The sequence below is a fragment of the Erinaceus europaeus genome, chromosome 17 (assembly GCF_950295315.1).
Source record: "Erinaceus europaeus chromosome 17, mEriEur2.1, whole genome shotgun sequence".
NCBI classification, from domain to species: domain Eukaryota; kingdom Metazoa; phylum Chordata; class Mammalia; order Eulipotyphla; family Erinaceidae; genus Erinaceus; species Erinaceus europaeus.
In genome coordinates this window covers 81,037,984-81,056,378 of record NC_080178.1, presented here as the reverse complement: position 1 = coordinate 81,056,378, position 18,395 = coordinate 81,037,984, and the positions used below count along the sequence as shown (strand labels likewise).

The window sequence follows — 18,395 nt, the reverse complement described above, 5'->3', positions numbered from 1 at the left end:
TCTATCCAATAAATAAATAAAGATAAAACAATTAAGAAAGAGAGAGATAGAGAGGGAGGAAAGAGGGAAACACCTGCCACTCTGCTCCACCCTCATGGAACTTCGCAGCAGGTGGGGCCTGGGGACTTGAACATTGGTCCTCGTGATTACCGATGTGCAAACTTTATCCGGTGCGAACAGCTCGTCCCTCTTCTATCTCCTACTGTGTAGGTGTAGGAACACAGAAACACAGCGTCATGGGAGTGAAGGCTTCCTAAGGCATGAACTGACCCAGCAGCCCAGGCTGAGAAGGAAAAGGTTGCCCAAACCCCCGGCCTGTGAGCTCACCTAAAGCCTTGTCTCAGTGGCCCCAGAACTCACTTTACAGCCACCATCAAGAAATGTCCTGCAATGCTTATGTTCTCTCAGAGCCCTTCCTCTCCCTGCCCCCCTCTGCTGTCTGCTAGCATTTGAACCCGGTCCGGGGCCTGCTCCCCTCGCCCCCTCTGCTGTCTGCTAGCATTTGAACCCGGGTCCGGGGCCTGCTCCCCTGCCCCCCTCTGCTGTCTGCTAGCATTTGAACCCGGGTCCGGGGCCTGCTCCCCTCGCCCCCTCTGCTGTCTGCTAGCATTTGAACCCGGGTCCGGGACCTGCTCCCCTCGCCCCCTCTGCTGTCTGCTAGCATTTGAACCCGGGTCCGGGGCCTGTTCCCCTCGCCCCCTCTGCTGTCTGCTAGCATTTGAACCCGGGTCCGGGACCTGTTCCCTTCGCCCCATTTGCTGTCTGCTAGCATTTGAACCCGGGTCTGGGACCTGCTCCCCTGCCCCCCTCTGCTGTCTGCTAGCATTTGAACCCTGGCCCGGGACCTGTACCCCTCGCCCCCTCTGCTGTCTGCTAGCATTTGAACCCGGGTCCGGGACCTGCTCCCCTCGCCCGCTCTGCTGTCTGCTAGCATTTGAACCCGGGTCCGGGACCTGCTCCCCTCGCCCCCACTGCTGTCTGCTAGCATTTGAACCCGGGTCCGGGACCTGCTCCCCTGCCCCCCTCTGCTGTCTGCTAGCATTTGAACCCGGGTCCGGGACCTGTTCCCCTCGCCCCCTCTGCTGTCTGCTAGCGTTTGAACCCGGGCCCGGAACCTGTTCCCCTCGCCCCCTCTGCTGTCTGCTAGCATTTGAACCCGGGCCCGGGACCTGCTCCCCTCGCCCCCTCTGCTGTCTGCTAGCCTTTGAACCCGGGCCCGGGACCTGCTCCCCTCGCCCCCTCTGCTGTCTGCTAGCGTTTGAACCCGGGCCCGGGACCTGCTCCCCTCGCCCCCTCTGCTGTCTGCTAGCATTTGAACCCGGGTCCGGGACCTGCTCCCCTCGCCCCCTCTGCTGTCTGCTAGCATTTGAACCCGGGTCCGGGACCTGCTCCCCTGCCCCCCTCTGCTGTCTGCTAGCATTTGAACCCGGGTCCGGGACCTGTTCCCCTCGACCCCTCTGCTGTCTGCTAGCATTTGAACCCGGGCCCGGGACCTGCTCCCCTCGCCCCCTCTGCTGTCTGCTAGCATTTGAACCCGGGTCCGGGACCTGCTCCCCTGCCCCCCTCTGCTGTCTGCTAGCATTTGAACCCGGGTCCGGGACCTGCTCCCCTGCCCCCCTCTGCTGTCTGCTAGCGTTTGAACCCGGGCCCAGGACCTGCTCCCCTCGCCCCCTCTGCTGTCTGCTAGCATTTGAACCCGGGCCCAGGACCTGCTCCCCTCGCCCCCTCTGCTGTCTGCTAGCATTTGAACCCGGGTCCGGGGCCTGCTCCCCTCGCCCCCTCTGCTGTCTGCTAGCATTTGAACCCGGGTCCGGGGCCTGTTCCCCTCGCCCCCTCTGCTGTCTGCTAGCATTTGAACCCGGGCCCGGGACCTGCTCCCCTCGCCCCCTCTGCTGTCCGCTAGCATTTGAACCCGGGCCGGGACCTGTTCCCCTCGCCCCCTCTGCTGTCTGCTAGCATTTGAACCCGGGTCCGGGACCTGTTCCCCTCGCCCCCTCTGCTGTCTGCTAGCATTTGAACCCGGGTCCGGGACCTGCTCCCCTGCCCCCCTCTGCTGTCTGCTAGCATTTGAACCCGGGTCCGGGACCTGCTCCCCTCGCCCCCTCTGCTGTCAGCTAGCATTTGAACCCGGGTCCGGGGCCTGCTCCCCTCGCCCCCTCTGCTGTCTGCTAGCATTTGAACCCGGGTCCGGGACCTGCTCCCCTCGCCCCCTCTGCTGTCTGCTAGCATTTGAACCCGGGTCCGGGACCTGCTCCCCTGCCCCCCTCTGCTGTCTGCTAGCATTTGAACCCGGGTCCGGGACCTGCTCCCCTCGCCCCCTCTGCTGTCTGCTAGCATTTGAACCCGGGTCCGGGACCTGCTCCCCTGCCCCCCTCTGCTGTCTGCTAGCGTTTGAACCCGGGCCCGGGACCTGCTCCCCTCGCCCCCTCTGCTGTCTGCTAGCATTTGAACCCGGGCCCGGGACCTGTTCCCCTCTCCCCCTCTGCTGTCTGCTAGCGTTTGAACCCGGGCCCGGGACCTGCTCCCCTCGCCCCCTCTGCTGTCTGCTAGCATTTGAACCCGGTCCGGGACCTGCTCCCCTGCCCCCCTCTGCTGTCTGCTAGCATTTGAACCCGGGTCCGGGACCTGCTCCCCTCGCCCCCTCTGCTGTCTGCTAGCATTTGAACCCGGGTCCGGGGCCTGCTCCCCTCGCCCCCTCTGCTGTCTGCTAGCATTTGAACCCGGGCCCGGGACCTGCTCCCCTCGCCCCCTCTGCTGTCTGCTAGCATTTGAACCCGGGTCCGGGGCCTGTTCCCCTCGCCCCCTCTGCTGTCTGCTAGCATTTGAACCCGGGCCCGGGGCCTGATCCCCTGCCCCTCTCTGCTGTCTGCTAGCATTTGAACCCGGGTCCGGGACCTGTTCCCCTCGCCCCCTCTGCTGTCTGCTAGCATTTGAACCCGGGCCGGGACCTGTTCCCCTCGCCCCATTTGCTGTCTGCTAGCATTTGAACCCGGGTCCGGGGCCTGATCCCCTGCCCCTCTCTGCTGTCTGCTAGCATTTGAACCCGGGTCCGGGACCTGCTCCCCTCGCCCCCTCTGCTGTCCGCTAGCATTTGAACCCGGGTCCGGGACCTGCTCCCCGTGCGGAGAGAGCCGGCCAGGCCTTCCCACTCGCAGCGCTAGCGGACGGGGTGCACAGTGCAGGGGCTCCAGCGAGCCAGCCCGAGGGGCGTGGCCTGGAGCACAGGGGGCGTGGCCTGTACTCAAGGTGGTGGCCCGCGGACAAAGGGCGTGGCCTGGAGCACAGGGGGCGTGATCCGCGCGCCAAGGGGCGTGACCTGGACTTCAGGGGCGTGATCCGCGCGCCAAGGGGCGTGGCCTGGGCTCCAGGGTCGTGGCCGTCAGGGGGCGTGGCCGGCGGTCAGGTGACACGAGGCCGCGGGCGCAGAGGCCGAGGGGCTGCAGTCGCGCGGAGGTGCGGGCGGGGCAGGCGCTGCGGGCTGTAGGCTGCGGCCATGGGGGGCTTGAAGGACGAGCTGCTCAAGGCCATCTGGCACGCCTTCACCGCGCTGGACCTGGACCACAGCGGCAAGGTGTCCAAGTCCCAGCTCAAGGTGGGCTCCGGGCGGGGCGGGGCGGGGCGGGGCGGGCGCCTCGGTGGGCCTGGGGGTCCCTCAGCGCCAGGTCCCCAGAGGCGGGGGCTCCCTCGCGCTTGCCGGGCTCCGGGGTGGGGGTGCTGGCCCGGCGTGGCGGGGTGGGGGTGCTGGCACCGAGCACCGGGCTCCGGGGTGGGGGTGCTGACCCGGGGTGGGGGTGGGGGTGCTGACCGCGTCTCCGGTTCGGGGTGCTGGCACTGCGCACAGGGTGGGGGGTGCGGGCTCCGGGTCGGGGTGCTGGCACTGCGCACAGGGTGGGGGGTGCGGGCTCCGGGTCGGGGTGCTGGCACTGCGCACAGGGTGGGGGGTGCGGGCACCGGGCACCGGGCTCCGGGTCGGGGTGCTGGCACTGCGCACAGGGTGGGGGGTGCGGGCTCCGGGTCGGGGTGCTGGCACTGCGCACAGGGTGGGGGGTGCTGGCACCGGGCTCCGGGCTCCGGGTCGGGGTGCTGGCACTGCGCACAGGGTGGGGGGCACCGGGCTCCGGGTCGGGGTGCTGGCCCGGCCGGTCTCCAGACTCCGGAGTGCGCACAGGGCCGGGGCTGCGTGGCCCTGAGCCGGCGGGAGACCTCGCTGCCCTGCAGCCTGGAACGGTGGCGCGAGCTGGTGAGGGCGCGACCTTGCTTGGCTGCCTGGTTTTCTGTCTATTTTGTTTGCGGTGGCGGGAGACCCCAGCAGTGCTGAAGGAGGCTGAAGAAAGCGCTGCTTGTCGTGGAGGGGCCGGGCAAGGCGAGCGGCCGAGGCGAACGTGGCAGCTTCTGGAAAGCGCCGTGTGGAGACACACAGGAGCCCTTCACAGGCGGTCTTGGATGTGCTCGCTGGGCGCTGGGTGTTTTCTTAGCCTCTTCGGGGACGGGGACTGAAGTTTGCGTTTGCTGTGCGGCCATCGGGAGCGTGTAGTGAGCAATGCCCTTCTCGGCTCTCCACCTCTTCTCTTTTCCTCACTTGAAGTCAGCTGGGAAGGGGGCATTTATTAATCTTGACTCTAAACATCGACATAACTAAAATGGACTTTTTCTGAACATACATAAAAAAAGTGCTTGGGGGATTGAACTCAGTGCCTCTCACATGTGAAGCGCTTGGCTGCTAGGCCACAGCCCTGGCCCGCAGGCGGCTTTGCTGTACAGTTCACGTTTCCTTCCCTTCCTTTTCTTCGCTTTAGAGAGAGAGAGAGAGAGAGAGAGACCACAGCGCTGACACTTCCTTCAGTGCAGCGGGGGAGGGCCGGGCCGGGCTCCCACCTGGGCGGAGCAGGAGGATATTTCTCTCCCCGCTCTCCCTCTGCTAAATTCCAGCTGATGGTGGTGCTGGGGACTGGGTTTGGGGTCTCTGGAGCTTCAGGCTTGAAAGTCTTTTTGTATAATAACCACTATGCTATCTATCCAGCCCTATAGATTTCTCTCTTTTTTTAAATTTCTTTTACATTTATATATTTTCCCTTTTGTTGCCCTTTTTTTTTAAATTGTTGTAGTTATTATCGATGTCGTTGTTGGATAGGACAGAGAGAAATGGAGAGAGGAGGGGAAGACAGAGAGGGGGAGAGAAAGACAGACACCTGCAGACCTGCTTCACCGCCTGTGAAGCGACTCCCCTGCAGGTGGGGAGCCGGGGGCTCGAACTGGGATCCTGATGCCCGTCCTTGCGCTTTGCGCCACGTGCGCTTAACCCGCTGCGCTACCGCCAGACTCCCAAGCCCTATAGATTTCTATGACGACAACTAAGATCTGTTTGCTTCGACATCACCCAAACTCTCATGCTGTCTGTTTCCTCACCTCTAAGTACTGGCAGTTAGGTGTCTTGTCTTCTTCACTGTGTCTTGTAAATGGAGTTATATAGCATGTAAAATACTGACACGGGCTTCTTTTATTGGCATGGTGCCTTAAGGATTCATCCCTGATGTGTTGTCAGCAATCCTTCCCTTTTTATTCAGAGACAGATAGAGGGAGAAATAGCATGGCACCTGAGCTTCCTCAGGGTCATAGCACCTCTCATGTGGTGCCAGGACTTGAATCTGGGCTTTGCACACGGTGAGGCACCCACCTACCTGTTGAGCTCTCTCTCCAACCCGGTAATAATAATACTGGTACGACTACTGTTGTTATTATTTTGGTCATTTCTGCAGCCTCACCACTGATTTTTTTCAGATAGAGGGACAGAGGGGGTGGGGCAGGCACCAAAGCTTCCTTCAGAGGGGAGTGGGGCAGGGCAGACAGAGCTGGGGTCAGCCACAGCACACACACTCCTCACACGAGCTGCTTCTATGACCTGCCAGTAACTCGACCGCTGAGTCACGCCTTTATCATGTGCGCACCATTGCTTATCCATACCCCCAGGAAAAAGACTTTTGTTGTGTGTAATTTTTGGTGATTGTAAATAGAACTGCATTTTTCTTTTTTTCTTTTCTTTTTTTTTTGCCTCCACGGTTATCTCTGGGGCGTGGTGCCTGCACTACGAATCCACTGCTCCTGGAGGCCATTTTTCCCATTTTGTTGCCCTTGTTGCTGCTATTATTGTTATTGCTATTGTTGTTGTTGGATAGGACAGAGAGAAATGGAGAGAGGAAGGGAAGACAGAGAGGGGGAGAGAAAGACAGACACCTGCAGACCTACTTCACCACCTGTGAAGTGACTCCCCTGCAGGTGGGGAGCCGGGGGCACACTGGGTTGAGCTCACATAGTGCGAAGCTCAAGAACCCACTCAAGGATCCCAATGCCAGCCCCAGCTCCCCACCTGCAAGGGGGCTGCTTCGCGGCCTGTGAAGCAGGTCCCGGGAGCTGCAGGAGTAGAAGCCAGAGGTTGCACCTGTCAGCTGTTGCTTCAACTTCAGGTCTCTCTCTTACATTTTGATTTTGAAATGCTACGTTGACTGTAGAGCTTTTATCCTAACTTGTTTGTTCATTCATTTTTTTTTTAATAGATGGCCTTTTGTGTAGATAATCCACACTTTTTAAAAATGTTTTTTATTTTTATTTATTTATTTTTTGCCTCCAGGTTTATTGCTGAGGCTCGGTGCCTGCACTGCGAATCCAATGTTCCTGGGGGCTATTTTTGTTGCCCTTGTTTATCCTTGCTGTTGTTATTATTATTGCGGTTGTTATTGCTGTTGTACAGGACAGAGAGAAATGGAGAGAGGAGGGGAAGACAGAGAGGGGGAGAGAAAGATAGACGCCTGCAGACCTGCTTCACCACCTTTGAAGCGACTCCCCTGCAGGTGGGGAGCTTGAACCGAGATCCTTATGCCGGTCCTTGCGCTTAACCCGCCGTGCTACTGCCCAGCTCCCCCACTCTTTTTTTTTTTTTTAAATCATGTAATGGGTGTTTGTTGACTGTTGTTAACTCCAAGGACCTCTGTGAATTATTGCAGGAGGGCTGGACTTCATCAGGCATTTGAGGGAATTTCTGCATTATTTTAATTGGAATGTAGAACATGAATGTGTGGCACTGGGGAAGGCAGCATAATGGTCATGCAAGGAGACTCTCATGCCTGAGGTGCCAGAGTCCCACCCGGGTCAGTTCCCCCAGTCCCCCCAGTCCCCCCAGACCACCATCGGCCAGAGCTGAGCAGTGCTCTGGTAAAAAAAAATAAAAAAGCATGAATGTGTGTTTTGTGAGTTATTGCTGGTGATGAAGATGCAGAAGCAGGTCTGGGTTAACACAGGGAACTCTGGGTGCCAGGCTTGCTGGACTGATACCTTGCGGCCTCCTAGGTTTCCTGAGGGTGACGGGCCGTGGCCAGAGTTGTTCTGTAGAGTCACGTAGGCTGCAGTGTATGTGCTGGATTGGACTGAATTGGGCGGATGGGAATGGGAAACCACCGCAGTAATCCGGCTGAAAAGTGTAAGGGCGGAGAGAAACGCCAGGCTTGGTGGCCACCCGGTTAAGCGCAGACAGTGTGCTTAAGGATACGATACGCAGAGGGAGCCGGGCGGGAGCGCAGCGGGTTCAGCGCAGGTGGCGCAAAGCACAAGGACCGGCGTCAGGATCCTGGTTTGAGCCCCGGCTCCCCACCTGCAGGGGAAGTCGCTTCCCAGGTGGTGAAGCAGGTCTGCAGGTGTCTGTCTTTCCCTCCCCCTCTCTGTCTTCCCCTCCTCTCTCCATTTCTCTCTGTCCTATCCAACAACGAACGACATCAACAACAATAATAATAACTATAACAATAAAACAACAAGGGCAACAAAAGAGAATAAATAAATAAATATTAAAAAAAGGATATGCATAAGGGCCTCGGTTCAAGCCCCACTCCCCATCTGTAAGAGGAGGTTGCTTCACGAGTGGTGTAGCAGGTCTGCAGGTGTCTTTCTCTTCCTCTATTTCCCCCTCCCCTTTTAATTTCTCTCTGTCCCATTGAATGAAAAGAGAGGGGGGAAAAGGCTGCTAGAAGTGGTGGATTTGTAGTGCTGGCACCGAGCCCAAGCAACTGGAGGAAAAAAAAAAGGAAAAAAGAAAGAAAGTCAGGCATGGTGGGCAAAGGAGCTTTGCTGAGCACAGACCTTGAGACATGACGGACTGTGGAGAGAAAGAAGGACAGAAATGGAACCGACCAAGGAGCGCCTCAAATGCCAACTATGGCTGATAAAATTGATCGTGTGGTCTTCACTAGAAATAGGAAAGTAGATGCCAGGTGGTGTGCGGCACGCCTGGCTGAGTGCACGTGTTACAATGCACAAGGATCCATGTTCAAGTCCCTGGCCCCCATCTGCAGGGGGATAGCTTTGCAAGTCGTGAAGCAGGGCTGTAGGTGTCTCTCTGTCTGTCTCCCTCTCGGTCTCCCCTTTCCCTCTTGATGTCTGGCTGTCTACGAGATAAATAAAATTAAAAAAAAAAAAAAGAAATAGGAAAGTAAGGGACTGTTTAAAGATGAAGTGATACAGTTGTTTTTGTTTGTGAGATCCTTGATGGGTGGATGTTTAGCTGGAGAGGACAACCTTGAGAAACATGGAGCTGGCCCTTGAATGCTGTCACTTTGTTCTCTCGTTGACAAGGAATAAATAAAACTGGTTTCTGCCCACGGTGACTGTCTGTGCCTTCTCCCCTTGTCTGTGTGCGTTTTCTCTGGTCTTATAATCCCCCCAACCCCAGAGATGTCACACAGGTGAGTCAGTTGTCTGACTCTGAGCGAGTGTGGTTCTGTGCCCCGCCATGGAGGGACCCGATGTTTGGCGGTGGTCACCGCGTGCGACCTGAGCTGCGAGGTTAAGCTGCAGCTTCCTGTGACCTTGGACAGGAACACGCAGGTTGGAGAGCAGATGAATTATTTCTTTATATTGTGAGTGTTTGTCTTGAGAGGAACTAAATTCCTTTTAATGTCATTCAGCTGACGGTAAATTGGCTTCTCTTTATGTTGTTTTGCCTGAAGTCAAAAGTTCCAAGAATCTGCTAATGTAAGTTCAGGTTTACTCTGTGGGATGGGTATTTGAAGTTTGGAAAAAGGAAAGAAGCTGATGAGAGGAAGACTAGATGTTAAGTCAGAGATCAGAGTTACTTTGGGCAGTATTGGAGCTGAAGGAGAATACTTTTTTTGATTTAATAATGATTGGCAAGACCATAGGATAAGAGGGGGACAATTCCACACAATTCCTACCCCCAGAGTTCTAGATCCCACCCCTCCATTGGCAGCTTCCCTATTCTCTATCCCTCTGGGAGTATGGACCCAGGGTCATTGTGGGATGCAGAAGGAGGAAGGTCTGGCTTCTGTCATTGCTTCCCTGCTGAACATGGGTGTTGGCAGGTCAGTCCACACCCACAGTCTGCCTCTCTCTTTCCCTAGTGGGGCAGGGCTCTGGGGAGCCGGGGCTCCAGGACACATGGGTGGGGTTGTCTGTCCAGGGAAGTCAGTCTGGCATCATGGTAGCATCTGCAGGTTGGTGGCTTAAAAAGCATTAAGATATAAGGCAGAACAAATTGTTTACTAGTCAGGAACATAAAGCAGGAGAATACATTTTAAAAGAAGAACATGGTCTTTGCAAGAGTTAACTTAGGATTGCTATTATCTACATCTGTTTTGGAGATTGTAAAGTAGTGAGGTGGAGTCTTCCTACCATAGTTCATGAACTGTGTTTTCCTTCTCTGAGGAGGGGTTGTGAAAAGCTGGAGTATTAGCATTCAATTGGGAATAAATATATTTTTTACTTTTTTTTTTTTGCCCTCCAGGATTATTGTTGGTGCCTGCACCATGAATCCACCGCTCCTGGAGGCCATTTTTCCCCCTTTTTGTTGCCCTAGTTGTTGCAGCCTCATTGCAGTTATTATTGCCATTGTCGACGTTGCTTTGTTGTTGGATAGGACAGAGAGAAATGGAGAGAGGAGGGGAAGACAGAGAGAGAGGGGAGAGAAAGACAGACACCTGCAGACCTGCTTCACCGCCCGTGAAGCGACTCCCCTGCAGGTGGGGAGCCGGGGCTCGAACCGGGATCCTTGTGCCGGTCCTTGTGTTTTGCGCCACCTGCGCTTAACCCGCTGCGCCACCGCCCGACTCCCCCTTGCTTTGTGTTTTTATTTCTCAACTTCTGTCTGTGAGTGGGATCATCCCATACTCATCCTTCTCTTTCTGGCTGATCTCACTTACATGACTCTTTCAGGCTCATCTGAGATGAGGTGAAGAAGGTGAATAGAATTTTTTTTCCCTATGACGTTTTCCTCCTTCGTTGGTTTGCTCTTTTATGTGGAATTATTTTTCTTTGTTTTTGTTTCTAAGAATCTTTTAAAGTATTTTTATTTATTTACTATTGGATAGAGACAGAGAGACATCGAGAAGGGAGGGGAATAGGGAGGAGAGAGACAGAGAGACACCTGCCCCTGCTTCACCACTTGTGAAGCTTTCCCTCTGCAGGTGGGGACTGGGGGCTTGAACCTGAGGCCCAGGTGCACCACTGCCTGGCCCCTCTGAGAATCTTTATTAAAAAAACAAAGATTTATGGTTGGGGGGTTGCTAGCATAATGGTTATGCAAAGAGACTCTCATGCCTGAGGCTCCGAAGTCCCAGGTTCAGTTTCTCCGCACCTCCATAAGCCAGAGCTGATCAATGTAGTGGTAAAAAAAAAAAACAAAAAAAACCCCAAACTAACCCAACCCAGGATTTATTTATTTGTTTTAGTTAATTATTTATTTTAACTGTTTTATTTATTTATTATTGGATAGAGACAGAGAGAAGTCGAGAAGGGAGGGGAGGTAGAGAGGGAGAGAGACAGAGACACACCTGTAATCCTGCTTCACCACTCATGAAGCTTTCCCCCTGCAGGTGGGGACCAGGGGCTCGAACTTGGGTCCTTGCGCTCTGTAATGTGAGCGCTTAAGCAGGTGCGGACGTCACCACCTTGCCCCTTGATTTGTTTATGGAAGAGAAAGAGCGGGAGGGTTACATGTTGTGTTGGATATTGAGCCGGGGCCTCAGACATATGTGCACTACCCACTGAGCTACCTCCCTGGTCAGCTGGGACTTTCATTTATTTATTTTTAATGGGATATATTTGTGTGTGTTCCATATTCTAGGTATCATATTAATCTGCCATCTGAAACACCGTTACTTTTAGGTTGTGAACACTGAAGGAGTCTTAATGTCAAGAGGTGTGTGGACATATTTGAGATAGAGGAAATAATAATTTCTTCCCTTTCTTGATACTTAAAAGTTGTGGTTAGACAATTTTTAGAATTTCATTGGCTTTGCCAAAAGATACTAAATCTTCAATATTAGTTAGAAATATAGGTAATTCCAAGGAAATTAAAAATCAGAGGCTAGCATTGAAATAAACATATGTTAAAAACAAAACTTTTGACATTTACGTATACATGACACAAAATTCTTAGTTTTTTTTCCCTCCAGTTGCTGGGGCTTAGTGCCGGCACTAGGAATCCACCACTTCTGGTGGCCATTTTCCCTTCCATTATTTTATTTAATAGCACAAAGAGAAATTGAGAGGAGAGGGGAGACGGAGAGGGAAAGAGAAAGACAGACATCTGCAGACCTGCTTCACCGCCTGTGCAGCGACTCCCCTGCAGGTGGGGAGTGTGGCCTGGAACCCTGGTCCTTGTACCATAGCACTGTGTGTGCTTAACCAGGTGCACCACTGCCCAGCCCTCCCCTCCCCCCCCAATTCATAAAGTTCAAAAGCATATTTACAAAAGCAGAAAAGTAAGTTTCCTCTGCCCCTGGACCGTACTATTTTCCTGCCCTGGAAGTTTACTAATGTTTGTTCTTTTCTGAGCTCAACTCAAATGTAGCTTAAAAGGAATACTGTTACTTTTGTAGTAGTATTTTCCTCTTCACTGGGGCAAAACCTAGTGATATTTTTAACTTTACCCTGCAATTATGGTTGTATTATGAATTACATGCCATAGTTGGAAGTGCCTTGTAATAAGCTTATTGGCTTACTTTATCCTATTGCATTTAGAAATGCATTTTTAGGTTTATTTATTTATTTGTTTTCTGAAAGAGGGAAAGCTTATAGCACTGCTGGCATCTGCAGCGTTAGGAGCTGAATCCAGGCCCTCATATAGGAAAGTCCTGTTTTACCCACTGAGATATCTTCCTAGCCTGTTTTATTTTTAATTGTGCCTTTGATTTTTTTTTTTTATCATTTATTTAAGATGCAGACAGAGAAATTGAGGGGGAAGGGAGAGATAGAGGGGGAAAGAGAGAGACATCTGCAGCACTTCTTTACCACTTGTGAAGCTTCCCTCCACTGCAGGTGGGGGTCGGGGGCTTGAACCCGGATCCTCGTGCATGGTAATGTGTGCTAAGCTGACTGCACCACAGCCCAGCCTCCAGTTGTGCCCCTTTTAAGTAAGAGAATTTCTATTCTAGGGATGATTTAAATGAAAACAACAAAGAATAGGAACAACATAGGTTGAATCTTAAAAAAACAGAAAATTCTATTATCTTTATTGGATAGAGATAGCTAGAAATTGAGAGGGGAAGGGGAGATAAGGAGGGAGAGAGACAGAGAGACCCCTGCAGCCCTGCTTCACCACTCGCGAAGCTTTCCTCCTGCAGGTGGGGACCGGGGGCCTGAATCCTGGTCCTGAATGCTGTAATGTGTGCACTCAACCAGGTGCGCCACCGCCTGGCTCCACATAGGCTGAATTTTTAATTTCAGTGACAGTCTTTTCAACTAAATATTTTTCATTCTTTGCCTGGCATTTGGCTTGTATATCTTGTGAGTAATATTGTATATTCTGGTGCCATTTGCATTTGCTCTAAAAACTTTTTTTTAGTGGTCCGGGAGGTGGCACAGTGGATAAAGCATTGGACTCTCAAGCATGAGGTCCTGAGTTCAATCCCCGGCAGCACATGTACCAGAGTGATGTCTGGTTCTTTCCCTCTCTCCTCCTATCTTTCTCAGTAATGAATAAATAAAATGTTTAAAAAAACAAGCTTTTTTTTTTAGCGTTGCTAATTTGACAAATAGTTGAGTCAGACCAGTAGTCAGTTGAGTACGTGAATGAAGTGAAGGGCTTTTATTGTGTGAAGCACAGAAGTTTCGTGTTACCTTTCTTTTTTTTTCTTCTTTATTTATTTATTTTTTTTCGTGTTACCTTTCTGTTGACGCTGTGGTATGCTGGGGCCTTGCACATGCTCTAGTCCCTGACTCTTGGTTCTTTCTTTCTTCTTAATTCTTTTTATTTCAGATAGACATAGAGAGAGGGAGATGCACTACAGCACTGCTCTGCCGCCCTTGGAGCCTCCCGGAGTACCGTGACGCTTCCATTTAGTGCCAGTGCTCAAACCCGGGGCCTTACACATGGCGAGGTCTGTACCTTACTGGGTCAGCTGTCTCACATTTTCAAAAGTTGTTTCTCAGGAACTAAAAACAGAACTTTAAAAATAGGGTTAGAGTGCTTGACTCATAATTAAGTCTGTAAAAGTCTTTCTGTAAGTATTTTTTTTTTTTCATTCTTTTTTTTTTTTCTTTTTTATTTAAGAAAGGATTAATTAACAAAACCATAGGGTAGGAGGGGTACAACCCCACACAATTCCCACCGCCCAATCTCCATATCCCACCCCCTCCCCCAATAGATTTCCCATTCTCTATCCCTCTGGGAGCATGGACCCAGGGTCATTGTGGGTTGCAGAAGGTAGAAGGTCTGGCTTCTGTAATTGCTTCCCCGCTGAACATGGGCGTTGACTGGTCGGTCCATACTCCCAGTCTGCCTCTCTCTTTCCCTAGTAGGGTGGGGCTCTGGGGAAGCTGAGCTCCAGGACACATTGGTGGTGTCTTCAATCCAGGGAAGTCTGGCTGGCATCCTGATGACACCTGGAACCTGGTGAGTGAAAAGAGAGTTAACATACAAAGCCAAACAAATTGTTGAGCAATCATGGACCCAAAGCTTGGAATAGTGGAGAGGAAGTATTAGGGAGGTACTCACTGCAAACTCTAGTGTACTTCTGCTTTCTTACTTTGGTGCCATACTCCAAACTCAGTCAATTTCTGCTTTGCGTTTCTACTTCTTTTTTTTTTTTTTTTTTACATGCATAACATTCCCCAGATTCCCATTTAACAATACAACCCCCACTATTTCATTCATCATTTTTCATGGACCTGTATTCTCCCCACCCACCCACCCACCCCAGAGTCTTTTACTTTGGTGTAATACTCCAATTCCGTTTCAGGTTCGACTTGTGTTTTCTTTTCTAATCTTGTTTTTCAACTTCGGCCTGAGAGTGAGATCATCCCGTATTCATCCTTCTGTTTCTGACTTATTTCACTCAACATGATTTTTTCAAGGTCCATCCAAGATCGGCTGAAAACGGTGAAGTCACCATTTTTTACAGCTGAGTAGTATTCCATTGTGTATATATACCACAACTTGCTCAGCCACTCATCTGTTGTTGGACACCTGGGTTGCTTCCAGGTTTTGGCTATTACAAATTGTGCTGCCAAGAACATATGTGTACACAGATCTTTTTGGATGGCTGTTTTGGGTTCCTTAGGATATATCCCCAGGAGGGGAATTGCAGGGTCGTAGGGTAGGTCCATTTCTAGCCTTCTGAGAGTTCTCCAAACTGTTCTCCACAGAGGTTGGACCAATTGACATTCCCACCAGCAGTGCAGGAGGGTTCCTTTGACCCCACACCCTCTCCAGCATTTGCTGCTGTTACCTTTTCTGATGTGTGACATTCTCACAGGAGTGAAGTAATATCTCATTGTTGTCTTGATTTGCATTTCTCTGACAATCAGAGACTTGGAGCATTTTTTCATGTGTTTCTCGGCCTTTTGGATCTCTTCTTTGGTGAATATTCTGTCCAAGTCCTCCCCCCATTTTTGGATGGGGTTATTTGTTGTCTTGTTGTTGAGTCTGGCAAGCTCTTTATATATGTTGGTTATTAAACTCTTATCTGATGTATGGCATGTAAAGATCTTCTCCCATTCTGTGAGGGGTCTCTTGATTTGGGTAGTGGTTTCTTTTGCTGTGAAGAAGCTTTTTAATTTGATGTAGTCCCATAGGTTTATACTTGCCTTAGTCTTCCTTGTAATTGGATTCGTTTCATTGAAAATGTCTTTAAAATTTATGTGGAAAAAAGTTCTGCCAATATTTTCCTCTAAGTATCTGATAGTTTCTGGTCTAACATCCAAGTCCTTGATCCACTTGGAATTTACTTTTGTATTTGGTGAAATACAGTGATTCAGTTTCATTCTTCTGCATGTTTCAACCCATTGTTTCCAACACCATTTGTTGAAGAGACTCTGCTTCCCCCATATAATAGTCTGGGCCCCTTTGTCAAAGATTAGATGTCCATAGGTGTGGGGCCTCATTTCTGGGCTCTCAATTCTATTCCACTGGTCAGTGTGTCTATTCATGTTCCAGTACCAAGCAGTTTTGATGACAATGGCCCTATAATACAGTTTGAGATCTGGCAGTGTGATGCCTCCGGTTCTGTTCTTTTTTCTCAAGATCGTTTTGGCAATTCTAGGTCTTTTCTGGTTCCAGATAAACATTTGTAGCATTTTTTCTATTCTCCTAAAAAATGTGCTTGGGATCTTGATGGGGATAGCATTAAATTTGTAGATGGCTCTGGGTAATATATTCATTTTGATGATGTTAATTCTTCCAACCCATGAGCATGGAATATCTTTCCACTTCTTTGTGTCTTTTTCAATTTCTTTGAGTAGTGACTCATAATTTTCAGTATACAAGTCTTTCACTTCTTTGGTTAGGTTTATTCCTAGATATTTTATTGTTTTTGTTGCTATAGAAAAAGGAACTGATTTCTGGATTTCAATTTCTTCTAACTTAGTGTTTGCATAGAGGAATGCCACTGACTTTTGAATGTTAATTTTATAGCCTGACACCTTACTGTATTGCCTGATGATTTCCAAAAGCTTCTTGCTGGATTCCTTAGGTTTTTCCATGTGTACTATCATGTCATCTGCAAATAAGGAGAGTTTGACTTCTTCTCTTCCAATCTGTATGCCTTTAATTCCTTGCTCCTGCCTGATTGCTATGGCAAGAACTTCCAACACTATGTTGAATAGTAATGGTGATAGTGGGCAGCCCTGTCTAGTACCTGATCTGAGGGGAAATGCTTCCAGTTTTTCACCATTGAGTCTGATGTTGGCTGTAGGTTTGCTATATATAGACTCCACTATCTTCAGGAATTTTCCATCTATTCCTATTTTTTGTAGTGTTTTGATCATAAAGGGATGTTGTATTTTGTCAAAGGCTTTCTCTGCATCTATTGATATGACCATGTGGTTTTTGGTCTTACTTTTGTTGATGTGGTGTCTGTAAGTATTTTTTTGTAAATTTTTTTTTTTATCTCACCAAACTAAAGCAGTAAGTGCTGCAGTCTGAATAAAGAGGAGAGCCGAGATATTTTTATGTCTTAAAATGGCAGTAACGGATCCTGTCTTGTTTCTGTTCTTCCTCCTTGCTAGAACCTCAGTGAGCTAAGTTAAAAACCAGTCTTTAAAAGATGTTACACTCTGCTTGTTGAGGGCCACTGGAAACCAGGAGGCAAGTTTTCTGGGCATGTCTGGCCCTCTGTGTTGGTAATCAGTGCGTTTCCAGTCTCTCTTGACTCAGCTCTGAGCCTTCCTGATGCCCTTTTCCTATTTCCTTGGGGCGTGTCTCACTCCTTTCCTCGAGGTGCGAAATATCTGGAAGCTGAAGATGGAAGGGGTTCTGAGTCACTCTTCCCCCCTTAGTCAGTTTGCTGTCACTGAGGAGAGGCATTTCTCATTTTTTCCCCTAGCAGGAGTGTTGTTAAAGTGCCTATAGTGACCCTTCACACACTGAATGTGCACACTCTCACAGCCTTGTCAGCCCCCTGCCCTCTGTGTCTGTCTGTCTGTCTGCTCCCTTCACACACTGAATGTGCACACTCTCACAGCCTTGTCGGCCCCCTGCCCTCTGTGTCTGTCTGTCTGTCTGCTCCCTTCACACACTGAATGTGCACACTCTCACAGCCTTGTCGGCCCCCTGCCCTCTGTGTCTGTCTGTCTGTCTGCTCCCTTCACACACTGAATGTGCACACTCTCACAGCCTTGTCAGCCCCTGCCCGCTGCGTGTGTCTGTTCCCTTCTCACAAGGGCCTAAGGTGGCCCTGGGCCTCAGCTTCCTTTTATTTCTCTTGACTTCCTTTTCTTAAGTTTATTTCTCTATTATTCTGTTTATGGTTTATTTCCTTCTTATTCTACCTTCAGGTTATTTTGTTTGATTTTTTAAATTCAGAGTCTCTACTTGAAACGTTAATTATCAGCTATTGACTAATTGTGTGTTCAGGAGTAAGTCTGCATGTAATCAAATTTCATATAAGGAGACCTTGCAGTCAGGGAGAGACTTCTGTGACATAGTAAAAGCTGTTGTTCCCTCATTCTGGGTAGGACTCTGCCTCCTAGACCTGTAGCTTCCTCAGCAGCAGTTAGCCAGCCCGTGAGCCTGCTTGCTCTCTTACCTCCTATAACTTACTTTCTCTCTCTCTCTCTCTCTCTCTCTCTCTCTCGTTCATTCTTTCTCCCTTTCTCTGACAAATTCACCGCTCCTGCTGGCTATTTTCTTTTCTTTTATTTCTAATTTTGATAGAGAGGAGTTGAGAGGGAGGACATATGGAGAGAGAGAGAGAGAGAGAGAGAGAGAGAGGGAGAGAGAGAGAGAGAGAGAGAGAGAGAGAAAGGGAGAGAGAGAGAGAGAGAGAGAAAGGGAGAGAGAGAGAGAGAGTCCTGGTCCTGTAGCACTGCTCCACCAGTGGTGGGGGTTGGGAGCTTAAACTGAGGTCCTTGTAGATGGTGGTTTCTGCCCTACCAGCTGCACCACCCAGTTCCAGTAACAGTAATTAGCTTTCAACTATGTTCCATTAGAGCCCGGAGAGTGGTTTGTGTGGGAATTGCATGGGAACTGGAAAAAAATGACACTAAATTAGGTTGAAGTTGTTCTGGTTGGAGTGACAGCTTTGAAGGTATTCTATTTCGGATCTTCATAAGTTCTTTTTTTTTTAAATATTTATTTTATTTTATTTATTCCCTTTTGTTGCCCTTGTTGTTTTATTGTTATAGTTATTATTGTTGTTGTCGTTGTTGGACAGGACAGAGAGAAATGGAGAGAGGAGGGGAAGACAGAGGGGGAGAGAAAGACAGACACCTGCAGACCTGCTTCACCGCCTGTGAAGCGACTCCCCTGCAGGTAGGGAGCCGGGGTTCGAACCGGGATCCTTATGCCGGGTCCTTGTGCTTTGTGCCACCTGCGCTTAACCCGCTGCGCTACAGCTCGACTCCCCATAAGTTCTTTTAAAAAATTTTTTAAAAAAATTAATTTTCCCTTTTGTTTT

At 50.4% G+C, this 18,395-nt stretch overlaps 1 protein-coding gene across 3 annotated transcripts in view; it reads left to right on the top strand.

The window, feature by feature from the left end:
• SWAP70 (switching B cell complex subunit SWAP70) overlaps nucleotides 1-18,395 on the top strand; it is a 94,948-nt gene that overhangs the window by 21,417 nt on the left and 55,136 nt on the right. For 2 of the 3 annotated variants that reach the window (XM_060177195.1, XM_060177194.1), the window contains exon 1: nucleotides 3,416-3,592. The exons of the other annotated variant lie outside the window; for it this stretch is intronic. In XM_060177195.1, coding sequence (XP_060033178.1) covers nucleotides 3,494-3,592 — 99 coding nt within the window. In that variant the 5' untranslated portion in view covers nucleotides 3,416-3,493. Of the gene's footprint in view, nucleotides 1-3,415; nucleotides 3,593-18,395 lie in introns of those variants that run through there. 3 annotated transcript variants of the gene reach the window in all.